Raw genomic sequence first — 16,314 nt, 5'->3', positions numbered from 1 at the left:
CGAGATCTCGTGGTACATTTCCTAGTTTGGCAGCCTTTATATATTTGAGTCAATTTTTCAAAGTCTTTCCAGCTCCATTACTGTCGTTCGCAGTAATCCCTTCGATCCTGAACACGCTGTGCGGTACGAGAACGTTCTCCTCTGCGCCTGCTGTCGAGCCCCCAGCCGAAACTGTCACCAACTCTGGGGATGTGAGCACTTCGCAAATCAGTGTCCCATCCTCAATTGCTCGACATGACGTGCTCTTGAGCTTGACTGGCCACCGGACTTGGACAGAGCTTTGGCACTTGCGCATCAACCTCGATATCTCGACGGCCTTGACGACAATTTCAACTTCCAGCCTGGTAAACAGCTGTGACTCCAGAGCGCTTGTGTCACCTTTCACCATGGATATGACATGCCTCCATAGTGACCTAGCGAAATGTCTTGATCTCTTACTGGTTTCGAAGCTGTGGGGAGCAATAGCAGTGGTGGTCAAGCACTTCCAGCGGCGCACCTCGTCAGGAGGGATTCCTATTCACGAGTTATTTACATTCCAGACAGTCGAACGAAGACTTCAGCAAAAGTCCAGCTTACCTTGTGCAACCAGGTCTCTCAAGACTACACGAAGCCATTCGGCATCCTGTTGGCTGGCCCAAAGATCGTTGGGGTCTTTCCCTCCTGAATCGTCAGGAATTGGGAACACTCTGAGCATGATCTCGTGGTGTATCCTGCTCATCAGCACTGCAGCAAGCCCTTTTCGCGACAATGGGACGCTGAAAGCGCGAGAGAGGGCAAGCAGCTCGGCTAAGTTTTCTCCTTGGTTGTTACCAACTTGCATCTTTACCGCTTGGTAGGCTGCATCGTCGCACCAGGCAGAGACATGGTGGCAGAGGTCTGTGAATGCACTCTTCAACTTCGCCTGAGTCACCCAGAGGCCAGGGAGTTGTGCATTGAAGCGCTCCGACAGAAGCTCACTGTACTTGGCCGCGAAGAAGTCACGCTCCGAAGCCAGGGCAGCACAACGTTCCTCGAGCGCAACATTTTCTTTGACCATCCCATCGTAGAGGTATCGGAATTGCTCATCTTCTTCCTGGTACTGCTGCACGCTCGCCTCCAAAGATTTGACTCGATTTTGCAACCACTCGACGTCGCGCTGATGTGAAAGAGCCCCTTTCGAACGATCGTCTGGACACGGTGCGCGAGTTGCGCTGACCTCGTGTGATGGTTGAGTCCGTGCTGGCCGCTCAGGGCTTGCGACAAACCCCGTCAACTCTCGGACATGTTCTTCCAGTTGTGATCTCTCATGCGTGTCATTGTCAAGAGGGAATTCTTCGGTGAAGGCGGAGGAGGTTTCGGCCGTGGCGCTATGGGCCTGGTGTTTGTCCCCGGAAATCAAAATGAGCTTAGTCCGGTGTGGGATCCGCGACATGATCGATCCTTGAGGACGGGACATATCTCTACCTCTGTCATGTTCTTGCTACAGAGGAGCTGCTTTCGTCGTCTTTTACAGGAATGTCCAAATGAGAGACAAATTTCAAGATGAAGCCAGAGAGGCCAAGGGCAGCTGTGCCCTGCGCCTCGTGTTACCGCAGCCTAAGTCGCCGGGAGCCTAGATCTCTCACATGGCGGCTCGAGGTGATAGCCTCACCACTACTGCAGGTTTGACCAGCCCGATGATGCAGCCACACCAGGCAGTGCAAAGTCCCCAAGGACTTTGTGTGCATGGCTACCGCTCGGGTCCTATCATCTATCGGCGATGGCTTGGATGGTTCTTTGCAACTATTTCCAAGCCCATGGAAAGCGAAACTTCCTCAACTTGTTCGTCTTCTGATGCAGCGATGATGATCTGGTAGCGCAATTGCGTTGGTCGCGTTGCTCGTGAGGTCCCTGGATAGCTGCTATACCTCAGCCTGATCACAACTTCAAAGGCGCAGCGAGGGTCAAGATGGACCCAGGGCTCACGTCTCTCATGAGTCGCGGTTTCAGCCCAGAAAATCGAGCAAATCCGGCGCAGGTGAAACTCATCATTGGCATTGACTATGGCACCAGGTTGGTATAAACACACAATTGAAGGACGAGCACCTCTGACAGTCGCAGTTTCTCTGGCGCCGCCTATACTCTTTTCCTCCAACGACCAATCGACCCGCGCATTGACACCATTTCTGACTGGCCGAGTGCTCACCACCACCACCGCTACACGCAGAAGGTCCCCTCGGACATCGCATACGGCCCGAATGGTGAAGTTCACTGTGGTTTTGAATGCCCTGAAGATGCTACGAGGTTACGATGGGTGAAGCTTCTCCTCGAAACGGATCCTGATTCACGCAAGTCATATCTCCTCGACTCCGAGGAGGTACAGGCGACCCGTCGAGCCATCCAAGAGCTGGGAAAATCCCCTACAACGGTGGTTGGCGATTATCTAAAGTGGTTGTGGGCAAGAATTGTCGATTGCATCTGCGACGAGCAAAACGATCCTGACCTGGTCAAGAACAGCGATGTCACAATTGTGATGACTGTCCCTGCTATATGGTCTGATGCTGCCAAAGAGAATACCCTGCATGCTGCCGAACTTGCTGGTCTAGCAGACAACGGCCGTGAAATTAAGTTCATCACAGAACCGGAAGCGGCTGCTATTTCCGAGCTTCAACAGCGCCTGAGCACTGGCCAGGTGAGAGCGGGAGACTGCGTGATCGTCTGCGACGCCGGAGGTGGCACAGTCGATGTCGTGAGCTACCAAGTCGCCAGAGTGCATCCGATGGAATTGAACCAGGTCGCCGTTGCAGATGGAGGTCTCTGCGGTTCCGTGTACATCGACCAAGCCTTCACCAACCAGGTCAAAGGGGTGTTGCGAGACGATTGGGACCGATTGCCTGCAGCTGCGAAGAGTGAGATCATCGACCGTTTTACTTTCATCATTAAGCCGTCCTATGAGGGGGGAGCCTCAACCGGTCCTAAGGCGGTGCATCTAGGTGGTGTTGCCCACCTCAACCTTGAGCATGCCAAAGAAGGCACTGTTCTGATTGAACCAGAACTTGTCCGCATCTCGTTTGAAAGCGTCCTCCCTGAGATCCTGAGCCTCATCGATGAGCAGGACATGGCCTTGGAGGAGAAAGGGTTGAAAGAACATCTCAAAGGGATCCTGCTTGTTGGTGGGCTCGGAAGCAGCCGTTTTGTCCAGTCGCGCATCGAGCAGAGCTATCCTCGCAGCGAGGGAGTCAAGGTCTGGCGTGGAAGGTCCAGCTGGACATCGGTGGTCGAGGGGGCCGTCCGCTGCCTGTTTATGTCCCTCGGAAATATACAAACCATCAACACACGGCTCTCTCGCTGGAACTACGGCATACCCTACAATGTGCGCTTTGACCCAGCCCTGCACAGGCAGGAAGACATGTTTTACTGCGAGGACGAACGATGTGCCAAAGCAAAACAGATCGAATGGCTGGTGCGCAAGGGACAGGAGATCCAGTCTTCGATGCCCCCACAATCTCACAATTTCACCCAGATCGTTCCGCATAGTCCTCCGGTTGGAGGCTTCATGGAGGTCGATTTTACAATTGTTCAGAGTGATGAGAAAGACGCCCCTTCGCACTTCACGCCTGCCGTCAAGGAATGTGCCGACATAGCTTGTCGTGTCACTTCTAGACTCATCATTGCCGCCCGACATCGATCGCTGGCCGGAAAAGGAACGAAAGCCGCGCCCGCATGGAAAGTCATCATATCGCTGGAAATTCATATGTTGGCAGCGAGGGTACGGTTCGCTATGAAAATGGCAGGGGAGGAAATTGGCGCTACGCAAGTTTCCTTCCGCCAGCTTGTGCCCGGGCCCGTGCAGGCAGTACCAGAACCTGCCATCGGGGTTGCTGTCGGAAATGGGACGCAGAGTCCACGTGCTCAGCTTGATGAAGTCGCCGAACAGGTCATCAAATCAGGTCACATGTCCTACAACGCGGAGACTGGTGGTGATGTTCAATCATCTCGTGAATTCGACGATGTCCTGGCGAAGGTACTACGCAACCGAGGTGAAGGCTCGAAACCCGAATCTGATGCGGATGACGCAAAGAAAATGCAGAAAATGAAGAAACGAGCTGCTCTCAACGCCTTGTCACCATCCGATCCCAACAGCCATGCTGTAGACGGATCTGCGTTACCGAATCCTGCAAGACTTCAACCTCTGCCATCTCTGCCAGTTCGAGTTCAAGAGCTGCCCCAGACTGCTCCTAGGAACTATGATATCGTCACATTGGCTGAGCGAAAGGAAATAGAACGACAAAAAATCATCGACCGACTCGCAGCGAGTCAAAGAGCGTCGAAGTTACAAAGCGAGCAACGTCCTCGGGATGACAGTGAGGCAAACGGGTTCAGTCAATACATTGATCACACGTTTGGAGGAATGTCTTCGCCTGCTGCTAAAGAGACCGACAAACCGGCACGCCCGGCACCACTCAGGCCCACCACGAAACCGGCTCTCTGGGGCGATAACTCGGGCTCCAACCCCCAAGACCATGCGGTAGACTCAAAGATATCTCGTGGATCCGCACTGTTACCTTCACCTGACGAAGAAGAGCGAGTCTCACGCCGCAACAGTCTGCGCAGTATCCTCAGTGTGGAATCTAGGTTATCACTTCGTCGTGAGCTTGACGCTAACGTCACAGTGCCGTCCCCTCAGGGAGTAGGCGGCATGAGCTCACCTCGGAAGACCGCGAGCCACTTACGGTTCAGCTCTTATGGCTCGCTGTCCGAGCCGACTTTGGAGGAAGAATCCTCAGATCCAGTGCCCAGTCTAGAACGAAGCTCTTCCGGCAGTTCGACTAACACCGATACGACAATCACTCCTAGCAATCACGACCGCCAGGCTTGGGATGCATTGAGGACGCAGACGGACTGGGAGAATGTCAACTTACCGAGAACATCGCCCCTCGGTGAGATCGAAAAACTTTCGCCGCCAGGTCACCAAAGGCTGCGATCGTTGTTACGAAGCAGATCGGTCAGACATATTTTGTGATTATAGCCTGGAGAGCAAGTTTGATGTGAAACGTGAACATTATCCAGAAGTCTTTGATGATATACACTTGTAGGCGAACATATTCTGATTACGAAGGACCAGACAGAGCGCTAGAGAGCAGGATATTGACTTGTTATAACGGGGATACCAGCTCCTAGCCTGTCTAAAAGAGAGAAAAAAAAACTTGTTGAACTATTCCAAGACCTGCGTCGCTTAATCCGACAGCAAAGCTCATCTTCGCTGTAAGATATGTTCGAGGTTTGCTCCCTCTTATGGCTCATGGGCTGACAGAGACCGATGCGATGACTGGTCATGCTTCTCGTCGCCTACTGGCGGCATGTTCTTAGTTCTCCTCAAGTGATCACTCTAGCTCCACCATCGCTCGCGAAAGTATCGTCATGTTGCCATCAAGAGATGTGAAAGTCTTGGGATCGGAAACGTCTCCACGATGCTCATGACGGTTGAGTCTGCTTTGGACATCGACGCTATTCCAGCCGCGTGCTGCACCCTTGCCTCGCTACAATGCCACCAAGTGGTCAAGGACTCTGATTCTGGTGTCTATATCTAGAACCAGGGCGAGCTTGGGTCAGACCAACGAATTCAACAGAAGCTGTTTATTGGCAATGAATACATCAAAATCAGAGGCTTGACTGTGGCATCTTCAGCCCTGACGGACAAATATTGATCCGGATCCGAGGCAGATGCTCCCAACAAGGACTCCTTGTTTATCGTCCCCACTGGATTTCCTTCATCTGCCCCCTTGTAATCTTGGGATTTGCCGCGTTTTGAGGAGATGACCTACACTTTGGAAGGCCCATTCGCGCATGAAGATCACTCCTGCGTTCACGCGTGCGAAGACGGACATCCACGATCGTCCACATCCGGTGGCCGATTAGAGGGAATCCCCCCGCATCGCATCCAGGCCGTGCAGATTAGTTGTTATCTTGCTACTCATTTGCACAGGCAGGCCCTTAAAAGGGATGGGCCAGCGTGCGAGGTTACAACATCTTGACGTTTCTCCTCAAACAGAGCCGGAATTCGAGTTCTTACCAAAAGCTTAGACTCTCTCCTCTACCCTCTCTTTTGAGTCCCGAAAATGGCTGAAAACTGGCAGGATATTGCCTCAAAGGCTCAAGCAGGTCTTTTAAACTCAATACCTCCCAAATGGCGTCTACCCGAACCGGTCGACCCGTCTGTGATGGACGTTCGTGGCATTCCAAGGGCCTGCGCACTGCTTACGGAGAAACAACTCTTGATCACTGAGCAGACGGCCAGTGAGCTCGTTCCCCAGCTGAGAGACGGCAAGCTGTCCTCTGTCGAAGTGACAGAGGCCTTTTGCGCAAGGGCTGCAATTGCACATCAGTGTGTGAGTGCCTCTGAAGCCTCCCCTCATAGTCTGTTGACCACGGGTCCGGTCTACCTGATGTGGAGGTGTGGATTGAGAGCCGTTGTTGTTGACGGCTTATCTTCAGGTGAACTGCCTGACAGCATTCTTCCCCGACGAGGCTCTTGCACGAGCAAAAGAACTCGATGACATCCTCGCAAACACGGGTGTCCCGGTCGGGCCCTTGCACGGGTTACCCGTGGGCATCAAGGACATCTTCCACATGAAGGACAAGAACCTGACCATGGGCTATCTGGCATGGCATAACAACCGGTGCACGTACGACGCGTCAATAATCCAGATGCTGAGAAATGCCGGAGGTGAGCAGTTCCGCGCGCCTGTTTTTCTCTCTACAAACCCTGCTTGCCTTGATATACTGATCGCTCCGCTGCGCGTGTCTGGGCCACAGCTGTCTTCTTCGTGCGCACCACCATGCCGCAGACGGGCATGTTCCTCGAAACCTGGAGCAACCTCTGGGGCCGCACCATGAACCCTTTCAACAGGCACTTCTCTGCGGGCGGCTCCTCTGGTGGAGACGGAAGTCTCGTGGCCATGCGAGGCGCACCATTCTGCCCATCGACCGATATTGGCGGCAGCATCCGTGCCCCGGGAACCTTCAACGGACTGTATGCCATGCGACCGACGGCTGACAGAACGGCCAAGAGGGGCATGGGCACACCCGCCCCCGGTCAGATCTCTATCAAGGTCTCCTCGGGCCCCAACTGCCACAGCATGGCCGACGTCAAACTCGTGGCCGAGATCCTCCTCACTCACCACGGTCTGCCCTTTGAACCTACCGCCGTGCGCATGCCCTGGCAACAGCTCCCCGCGAAGACGGAGAAGCTCTCAATTGGGTTGCTGGCCACGGACGGGTGTGTGACTCCACAACCACCGATTGCGAGGGCGCTAGAGGAGACCGCGGCAAACCTGCGCGCGGCCGGTCACGAAGGTATGCATTATTGATTCATTGATCCATGCCCAGCACCACCAGTCTACGCCATGCGCTTCTGGACACGAAAACGGAAAGCAAATCATGCTCGTTCTGACGCGAAAGGGGTGTAGTGATCGAATTCCAACCACCGTTCGATTGTTGGGAAGTCGCACAAGCCACGGTTCGTATTATCGCCCCGTATCTCGTTTACCCCTCCTTCTCCTGGCAGCCTTGTTACATTACCAGTCAGTAAGTAAGTGACTAACGGAATGACTTCTGGGACTATAGTGGCGATTGTGGTTCCAGACCGGGGCAAAAGAGACGTTGGACCTGGTCGCGTCGTCGGGCGAACCGCTCTATCCTACCTTCAAGTGGTATCTCGAGACGTTTAACATCCAGCCGTTGACCGTGCCGGAACTGTTCAAGGTACCAAGACATCCCTGGCTCGTGCTCACACATGCTCGCTCCATTTATTCTTATCCTCCACAAAACCCCGACCCCAACCCCATCTGCCCCATTTGAGCCGAGTTGAGTTTTGAATTGAGGAGAACGAAGCACATCACTAACTCTTTCCCCGTCCATGGGTCGGGATTGGCCTGTTTTTTTTCCAGCTCAACACCAAACAAGCAGAATGGAAATACCAATTCGCCGAGGCGTGGCACGCCACCGCGTCGCGCACCCGCTCCGGCCGCCCGATCGACTGCCTGCTCTGCCCGTGCGCCCCGTCGGCGAGCTTCCCCCACGGCTTCCCCGTCTGGTGGGGATACTTCAGCCTGTGGAACCTGCTCGACTACCCGAGCATCGTGCTGCCGCTGAAGAAGATGCGGGTCGACCGCGACAAGGACCGCAAAGATGTCGGGTACACGCCCCGCGACAACGTCTTTGACCGGATGAATTGGGAGGTCTACGATCCCGAGAGGTGGGCGAATCTGCCCGTCACGGTGCAGCTGGTCAGGCCGCAGTTTGGGGATGAGGAGCTCATTGCGGTCGCCGAGGTGGTTGATCAGGTTTGTAATTCGTGATCCTCCTCTTATCGCCAGAGATGACTCTTCTGGGACTCGAGTCGCGTTGCTGGTCCTGAACCCTTTCCAGTGGCAAAAACGAAAAGGGTGTGTCGATATATCTATACATCTACATATCTATAGAGTCTTCTGCGGTTTATCATGGTTAGTGTACTGGTGCTTTAGCATTGGAAATCAGCTCCTGCGATCACCACCAGCACCAGGAAAGGAGAGGAGGTAGAATAGAGCGGAACATGAGATGAACAACACGAACGCTGAATCGATACTCCTGTCACATCAAATCAGATCATATCCCATACGCACATACATACATACTCTATGATCCAGACAGCCCTTTTTCCTCACTTCTTACACAACGTCCCAAAAAGGCAAGCATTTTCATGCATGCCTACCTAGTAGTTGCCTAGCAGCCTAGGTATGTAGGTCTGGTGGATCTCCACAGCATGCATTGCCATTCACCACCGCGCTTCAACTTCCCCATCACAGAGTCAAATCAGGAAGGTCGGGGAAAATCCACCCCCTCCCACTCCCTCCCAATCAACAATGCCAAACTCTCTTTCCCGATCAGGGCCCCCGACCGCCGTTGGGTAAGAAAGGCGCTTGCATTTTCCACCGGAGAGTGGTCGAGAGGGTTAGAACTACTGGCGAAGGAGATGCACATCTCCGCACGCGGTCGTACACCGTACCTCGTATGGTGGGTACGGCGCGCAGGTCTGCGGCGTTGGCAGGGCGTGGTGCGCAGCGCACCGCAGCTTTCGATTTGATTCTTGACACGCAATACATACATGTATGTATGTGCGGTTGGCTGACCTTGGTGGGTGAGCCAGGAAGGAATCAAGCAAGCAAGACTCTCTCCGCGGTCGTCGAAATCCGAGGATTGACAACACATATATTCCAGAGTCCGTCGTAAGTGGAGAGCTGCGATATCTTGAATAAACCAGGCGAGGGACGAGTCGATAACCACGAGAAGGGACAAAAGGATCCTCCAACCAAAAACAATGTCGCCTGGTCCCAAGACGTCGCCGAGTGTGCAAACACTCGATCCTCACAAGACTTTCGACTCTCGTCCGACATTCTCCCACGTCGCCACGTCCAGCGGACCATGCCGTATCGTCGCCACCGCCGGGCAAGTCGGTGCCGACCACAACCGCGTCGTGCCCGAGGATATTGACGAGCAGATCGCCCTGGCCATAAAGAATCTGGGCCGCTGTCTCGAAGCTGCCGGTTCTAAAGTGACCGACGTGTTCAAGCTGGTGTACTACATTGTCGACTACGACCCCGCGCACCGTAGGCATACAAAGCACCTCAAGGCATTCCTGAACGGCCATCGGCCTGCTACGACCCTGGTGCCCGTTCCCGCACTGGCGGACCCGGAGTTCAAGTTCGAGATCGAGGCGTATGCTGCTGTCCGACAGGAACCATTGACGACCGTGGAGGTGGTAGTAGTGGGAGCTGGTCTCAGTGGTCTGCAGGCAGCCTATGATCTGCAAAAGGCCGGAGTATCGTGCGCTGTTGTTGAGGCCCGTGATCGCGTGGGTGGCAAGACCTGGTCCGTTGACCCGTTGGGCCAGGAGAAATTCATCGACGTCGGGGCCGCTTGGATCAACGACACGAATCAAGCAAAGGCGTATGCTCTAGCAAAGTCCCTCGGTCTGGGACTTGTGGTTCAGAACACCGTGGGCCACATCATCCAGGAGGATCTCAGCGGTAGCACAGGCTTGTTTCCCTATGGTGGAACACCCACCAACGCCCCCGAATCGAACGGGATCGAAAACATGGTTTACATCCGCGAACTGTTTGAGAAACTGTGCCAACAGGTGGATATTCGGGACCCTGTCGGCTCAAGCGGACGATTTGACACCATGACCTTGGAAGAATGGTGCAGGTCGGAGACTCAATCGGAGACGGCGCTTGCCAGTGTCAAGCTGTGGACTCGAGCAATGCTCGGCCTGGAGCCGTCTGAGATCAGTGCACTTTATTTCCTAGATTATTGCAAGAGCGGCGGTGGTCTTCTCCAGATGAGATCCGATTTCAAGGATGGCGGGCAGTATCTCAGGTTTCACAGAGGTAAGCTATGCAAATGTGAGCAACCGACTGAGAAATGCACTTACACTCTGGCCGATAGGGACCCAATCATTGTCACTCGGGCTGGCGGGTCTGATGAAGCCGGGTTCAATCGTCCTAAACTCACCTGTCCGGCACATATCCCAAAGCCCTGACGGAATCTATGTGTCAGCGGGTAGGGGAGACTTCAAGTGTCAACGGGTCATTGTCTCTGTGCCGACAGTTCTTTACAAGGAGATCGCCTTTGATCCACCTTTGCCCGCGGCCAAGGTCGAACTCGGGAAGCACAATGTACACGGGTATACATTGAAGATCCTGGTCATGTACTCGGAGCCTTGGTGGCGCAAGAAAGGCTTGTCCGGTGCCATCATGTCCTTCATAGGGCCCATCACCACGTGCAGGGACTCCAGTACCGACGAGAAGGGGCAGTTCTCACTGACATGCTTTACCAATGGCGATTTCGGCCGCAAGGGATCCCTACTCCCGCAGCAGGAGAGATTCAATGCCATACTGGCTCACATCAAGCGCGTCTTCGGCCCGTATGTTGACGTGCCAGAGCCGCTGGCCGTGACAGAACATGAATGGGCAAGTGATCAGTGGGCGCAAGGCTGTCCATGTCCTGCTGCACCACCGGGAATCATGACCAAGTATAACCACGCGCTGAGGACCACTCATGGGAAAGTGCATTTCGTGGGCACCGAGACTGCTTATGAATGGAAAGGGTATATGGATGGTGCACTGCGATCTGGCGAACGAGGAGCAAAGGAGGTAATTGAGGCTCTGAGGAGGGCAAAGCTGTGAGTCAGGCTGGACATTGACTGTGGCGCACGGTTGCACGGTTGGCATCCATGAAATTGTCACCATCTCGTATCAGCGGCCTTCAATTTCTCTCTCTGTTGCCTCGCTGTATCCTCTGTCAATGCAGTCCACCTCTTGATCTCGTCGTCAATTGTTGGATCCCTTTCCTCGTCTTCTGGGGCTGTGGGTAGTATTTTCTCAGAACGAGAACGAGTACGAGTATGTCGGTGCTGCCAACCTCGTCTGGCTCTTGCTTCACCGTACGCAAAACCGAGGAGTGGTAATACAAGTTGTGAAGCCTGTTCAGGATCGGCCCCCATGTGCTGCCAGTGATGATGCCAGGTGTTCATTGCTTACCTCTTGGCGACGTCCTATTGGTGGCGGTGGCTTCAGGGGCTCGAGGACTGCCCTGGCTTGCTGCCTTGGCCTTAAATGACTGGAACTATTAGGGGGCCTCGGTGCCTAGAGATCGATCCATTGGGCGCCCGTTGGGCGAGGGCGCCTTAACCGGACTCCGCCATTAGTGTAGTGGAGTTGAAGGTTGGAACCCTGCCCGCAATGTCCTGCGCGTGCTTGTGTTGCTCCTTTGCCCAATACGGTCTCTTGTATTTTCTGACGCCCACTCCCACTCCCTATTTTTGTCCGATACTCATACTCTTCTTCTAAAGACACTCGTTTTTGTTCTTTGCCCTTTTAATCTGGTCCTTTTCTGTGGTGCTGTTACTGTTCGTCTCCCCGGAATATAACAGGAATCTGTGACCTCTATCTTTCTATCACTACGAGTGCCAGCGACAAGATGAGCTACTATACTCAGCTCCAGGGCAAATTCGCCCACAAGGTTGGCGAGCCTGTTCCTGAATTCAACACCGAGTATGTACTTTAGTCTGCCATCCTCTTCAACTTCGGGGTGTAGAGGTGGTCGACAGCTGTCGCTGGCTTGGACCACCTCCGCCATTAGCATGTCTTCAGCACTGACCGCCTTGTTCACAGATTCCCCGCCCACCCAGGCCTTGTCCACTTTCCCATCGCCTTCAACGTCCTCTCCTGGGGCCTTGATATCTTGTATGCTCTGACTACCATCTATGTCAAGCCGGCCTTCCTCACCACACGCTTCGGCTCCCCCGCGACCCTTTTGGACATCACTCGCGTATCCTACTTCCTCTTGTGCGCGGGCCTGATCACCACTGTGCCTGCAATCATGTCTGGCAACATCCAGCTGGTCGGCATGATCAAGAAGAACGGCGGGCCATGGGAAAAAGATGCGCAGGGAAAACAGAAGAGCACAATGGTGCCACGGATCAAGGCAACAATCACACACGCCGTCATGAACGATTTGGTGTTTGTGGTCAACCTCTACAGCTGGTACTTGAGAAAGGACAAGGAGGGGGCCATCAACTTGGGCAAGACGCCTACCCAGACCAACCTCCTCATCAGCGTGGTCTTGCTGCCAGCCTTGATCGCCTCGGCAAAGATCGGCGGCACTCTCGTGTTCAACCACGGTGTTGGCTTGAACCTTGGCCGGAAGAAGTTTGACTAAGTGCTCAATAGGAAGAGCGGCTTCTGCGTGAAGGGGGAGGAGCCAGAGGGCTATTACAGGAACACCGAAAGATAGGGACCAAAGCTCCGTGGGCTACGGTGGGGGAATAGAGTTCTAGGCGGTGCAGGATGTAGCATATGGATGGCGAACAAAAACCAAGTGGGTGATGGCAATGTTTTATGAATCTGAGGGTACATCTTGTCGTGGGAACGGGGACCATTTTACTTGTGGCTGGCTGGAGCAAAAGTAGAATGATAGAGGTATTCGGACAACTTTGCTATATTTTAATCATTCAAACCGGTCACATAATGACACGATCCCGCGACCTGGTGTTCGACTATCTCCTCATATACTGAGCCGTGAACGACTCTTGACCAACGACCTGTTCGACAATACGTGTTTCAATGGACATTTTTGACCACCACAGACCCATGAGGAACGCCCAAAGGGATGCGCGGACCAACGACTAGATCGAATGCGTGGTCGACTATTAATAGCCACTCGATAAAGCTTCGCCCGTTTTAAATCTCCTTGGCGTTAAACAACTTTGAAGCGAACTTGATCGTTCCTGGAGGGAAAAACGGGCTACTAACGCTCTCTTTGCGGGGCCAGAGTACCTAGACAAGAGACCAGTACGGTACAGCGTTCTTGTTTACTTGCTCGCTCCCGTGTAAAGATGCCTACCTAGGTAGCAGGGACGGTTGTCTGCCATCTCGGGATCCATCGCAGTCCGCGTCATGCCTTCATCATCAGCAACCAATCAACTCATCAGCGAGCACCTGATTCCGCGATCCTCGTTAGAAGTTCTTCTCATCGCAAAGTCACCATTGGCACCCACTCAGATCAAATTCACACCGTAGCGAAAAGGAGAAGGAGACATAAATCTTTCCTGTCTCTTCCTGGTTTGTATAGGCCATGGGCGAACAGGGAGACGACTCCCCATGTCCTCCGCCCCCAGGGCCCCCACCGTTATTGTCGGATGGCCAACTACTTCACCTCGCGCAACAAGGCTGGCTATCCCTCCCTCTGTCGGAGACGCTTGCGGCCACGACCGGGGACCTGTTCAACAGCTCCACACGGTTCTTTGAGCTGCCGGACTGGGAAAAGACGGCGCTGTATCCCTCCAAATCCGGGACCGAGTTTGGCTATTACACTGTCCCCAATGAGAAAGAATATATCACGTTCCGGTGTCGTGTGCACTCGGGTTACGAGTCTAGATTGCCACCGTCGCAATTATCTCTGGTACAGACGCTTGAAGACAATGCCGCTAGAGCGTGGCAAGAAGGAGCACTTCTCCTATGGCGTATTCTGTGTGATATCACCCGCTGGTCTGATCTAGACGTGTCGATATGGAACGACATCCTCGATGGCACCCAGACCATGCCAGAATCTGAGCAACAAATGCCATATACGCTCCTGCGTCTGTTTCGTTACTTGCCAGGCACTGGATTCGCTGAACATCACACCGACCTAGGGTTGTTGACCATCTGCATAGGTGACGGTGGGGGGCTTGAAGTCTTGGATCGGCTCAACTCCACGGATGAGAACCCCATCTGGACCGACAGCGGGACCAACCCACGTACGGTGACGATCTTGGTCGGGCAGACCCTCAAGGCGTTGTCGGATGGAATGCTGAGCCCTGGTATACACCGCGTCGTGGAGAATCCCAACGGTAGGAACAGCGTGGTCTTTGCGCTACGCCACTCCTCCAAGCATCCCGTCGACTTTGGTTTGTTTGGAGGACAAGGGCGTGTCAACGCAAGTGATTTGTGGAGATTTATCGACGTCGGCAAGGTCAACATCAACACCGTCAGAGAAAGGAGAGACGAGCAGAGAGCCAAGTACGAAGCCGAGATGTTAATAGGAGGGGATCGTCGGGAATGCGACGCAGGATGAGGCTAACACTCGAAGTTCTGGTTGTCGACAAGTCAAGCCAATTGGGTAATCTCCCTGACGAGGCTCACTGCCCTCTTCGCAAGAGCTTCTGCGTCAGGAGGATACCTCGCCGACAAGTAATTGTATGTTGGATCCTCGACAACAAAACTTTGTCCTGGTCAGTAAAGCACAGCGGAACAATCAGTCAACCTTGAACTTTCACTTACGGACCCAAGCTCCAGCTGTTCTTGAATTTCGCCCTGTCTCCCAACCTCTTCTTGACGATTTCCTCGACAGACTCCGTCCCTGCCCCGTAGGTTTTGTAGTAATCGCCCAGAAAGGGCCTGGTGGCGTGATAAATGCCCTGCTCCATGTACGCGGGCAAGGCCGTGGTGACGGCGTCATGGATCACGCTTCTCCCGTTGTCCCCCGTCGACAAGGCGAGCACCTGCACGCCGTGACAGATGGCCGCCAGCGTCTTGCGGGACGGTTTCCGCGTCTGTGGGAAATACCTCGCCAGGAGGTCGTGGACCTTCGCCGAGTCCAGGATCTGGCGCACCCGCTTCTCGTGGCCGCCCGGGAGGAAGACGAGGTCGTACCCATCCAGGCTGAACGACGGGTCATTCCAGGCCAGTGGCCGCTGAAACGCCTCGCATGTGCTCGCGAGGTCGCGGTACGCGCGCTTCGCGGGCTTGGACGCCCCGAGCACGGCGCCGGTCCAGCCCGAGAGCATCTTGTCGTCGCATTTGGGCGGGTTTCCGGCCTCGGTGGCGAAGGAGATGGAGAAGTCGGCGTCTTTGAAGATTTTCCAGGGAATGGCGGTTTCTAAATCAATGAGGTGTGAGCAGTGGTCGATCTGCGATTTAGCTGTGGAGACCTCAGCCAGCTGGTGTCCCCATACCTGTAGGGTCATGGCCTTCATCTGCCATTAGGAATATAACCTTGGCTGCCATGGCTATTGTTCGTTCGATCTCGCCACGAAACTAAACTAGACATGTAGTACGCGTGTGTCCTGGAGGGGTGCAAATAGGAGGCGCTGTTGCTGCTGGGAAGAGAGGTAGTTCCGAGTCAATGGAGACGACGAACCAAGCACCGGACAAGAACCTCGCGGAGAAGGCGATGGCATATCACTAGCCGAGTATCATAAACATCATAACTAACGGAGAGCGAGAACGAAGTCGAGTCAGCTTAAATCGATATCAATCTGTCAGCGTGTTGGTGTTCACGAGGTGCACCACCTTGTAAAGAAGATTTAGTCCGTCAGGCCTTGTGGAAAGACTTGGCTATCAGCCTTTGGAAGAAGAAGAAAATGGCACAGTCTGACAGAAAGGAGACGCCCTCTCAGAATTCAGCTAGTCATTTAATAGCGATGAGGCGGCCGCCAGATCAAAGACATAGCTAATATTACTATCAAGGATAGGGAAGCCGTTATGCCTAACGAGGTTACTTTAACGTCAATAGTGAGGTACTCCCCGTCGCTATTTCTCGTCAGACGGTGCCGCTTGGATGTTTTTGACAACCAGCCCAGGCGAACCTCTGGAAGAAATAAATGGCACGGTCCGATACACAGCGAGTAGTCGCCCTCTGAGGATTTTTAAGTAGTTACTCAATAGTGATGAGGCGGCCGTTGGATCAGAAATGGTTGATATTATCGATAGGTATCGAGGTGCTCTTGTGCCTAATGATGGTTACCTTCATGTCAATAGTGAGTCGCTCCTCATT

The 16,314-nt window shown here is 53.9% G+C and overlaps 7 protein-coding genes across 7 annotated transcripts; 5 read left to right on the top strand and 2 right to left on the bottom strand.

Moving 5' to 3' along the window:
- Nucleotides 1-49: 49 nt before the first annotated feature.
- On the bottom strand, nt 50-1,411 carry AYO20_02430 (hypothetical protein; the record flags this gene model as incomplete). The annotated part of the gene is made up of 2 exons (XM_022640734.1): nt 50-513; nt 577-1,411. The coding sequence occupies 2 exons, from the start codon at nt 1,409-1,411 to the stop codon at nt 50-52; spliced, it is 1,299 nt and encodes a 432-aa protein (XP_022503383.1).
- A 516-nt stretch (nt 1,412-1,927) lies between these two features.
- On the top strand, nt 1,928-4,981 carry AYO20_02429 (hypothetical protein; the record flags this gene model as incomplete). Its single annotated transcript, XM_022640733.1, has 2 exons — nt 1,928-2,031; nt 2,080-4,981. 2 exons carry the CDS (start codon nt 1,928-1,930, stop codon nt 4,979-4,981), a joined length of 3,006 nt encoding a protein of 1,001 aa, XP_022503382.1.
- A 1,096-nt stretch (nt 4,982-6,077) lies between these two features.
- On the top strand, nt 6,078-8,318 carry AYO20_02428 (hypothetical protein; the record flags this gene model as incomplete). Its single annotated transcript, XM_022640732.1, has 6 exons — nt 6,078-6,347; nt 6,454-6,685; nt 6,775-7,314; nt 7,428-7,477; nt 7,585-7,722; nt 7,908-8,318. 6 exons carry the CDS (start codon nt 6,078-6,080, stop codon nt 8,316-8,318), a joined length of 1,641 nt encoding a protein of 546 aa, XP_022503381.1.
- Nucleotides 8,319-9,316: 998 nt separating this feature from the next.
- Nucleotides 9,317-11,183, top strand: AYO20_02427 (hypothetical protein; the record flags this gene model as incomplete). The annotated part of the gene is made up of 2 exons (XM_022640731.1): nt 9,317-10,385; nt 10,444-11,183. The coding sequence occupies 2 exons, from the start codon at nt 9,317-9,319 to the stop codon at nt 11,181-11,183; spliced, it is 1,809 nt and encodes a 602-aa protein (XP_022503380.1).
- A 793-nt stretch (nt 11,184-11,976) lies between these two features.
- AYO20_02426 (hypothetical protein) lies at nt 11,977-12,717 on the top strand (the record flags this gene model as incomplete). Its single annotated transcript, XM_022640730.1, has 2 exons — nt 11,977-12,050; nt 12,171-12,717. The coding sequence occupies 2 exons, from the start codon at nt 11,977-11,979 to the stop codon at nt 12,715-12,717; spliced, it is 621 nt and encodes a 206-aa protein (XP_022503379.1).
- Nucleotides 12,718-13,632: 915 nt separating this feature from the next.
- Nucleotides 13,633-14,613, top strand: AYO20_02425 (hypothetical protein; the record flags this gene model as incomplete). Its single annotated transcript, XM_022640729.1, has 1 exon — nt 13,633-14,613. The coding sequence occupies one exon, from the start codon at nt 13,633-13,635 to the stop codon at nt 14,611-14,613; it is 981 nt and encodes a 326-aa protein (XP_022503378.1).
- Nucleotides 14,614-14,645: 32 nt separating this feature from the next.
- AYO20_02424 (hypothetical protein) lies at nt 14,646-15,545 on the bottom strand (the record flags this gene model as incomplete). Its single annotated transcript, XM_022640728.1, has 3 exons — nt 14,646-14,760; nt 14,820-15,417; nt 15,494-15,545. The coding sequence occupies 3 exons, from the start codon at nt 15,543-15,545 to the stop codon at nt 14,646-14,648; spliced, it is 765 nt and encodes a 254-aa protein (XP_022503377.1).
- Between the last annotated feature and the right edge of the window lie 769 nt (nt 15,546-16,314).

Source organism: Fonsecaea nubica, assembly GCF_001646965.1.
Source record: "Fonsecaea nubica strain CBS 269.64 chromosome Unknown Scaff10, whole genome shotgun sequence".
In the NCBI taxonomy this organism is placed as follows: domain Eukaryota; kingdom Fungi; phylum Ascomycota; class Eurotiomycetes; order Chaetothyriales; family Herpotrichiellaceae; genus Fonsecaea; species Fonsecaea nubica.
Note: the sequence above shows the minus strand (reverse complement) of the source record. Positions and strands in the feature narration are given on the sequence as shown.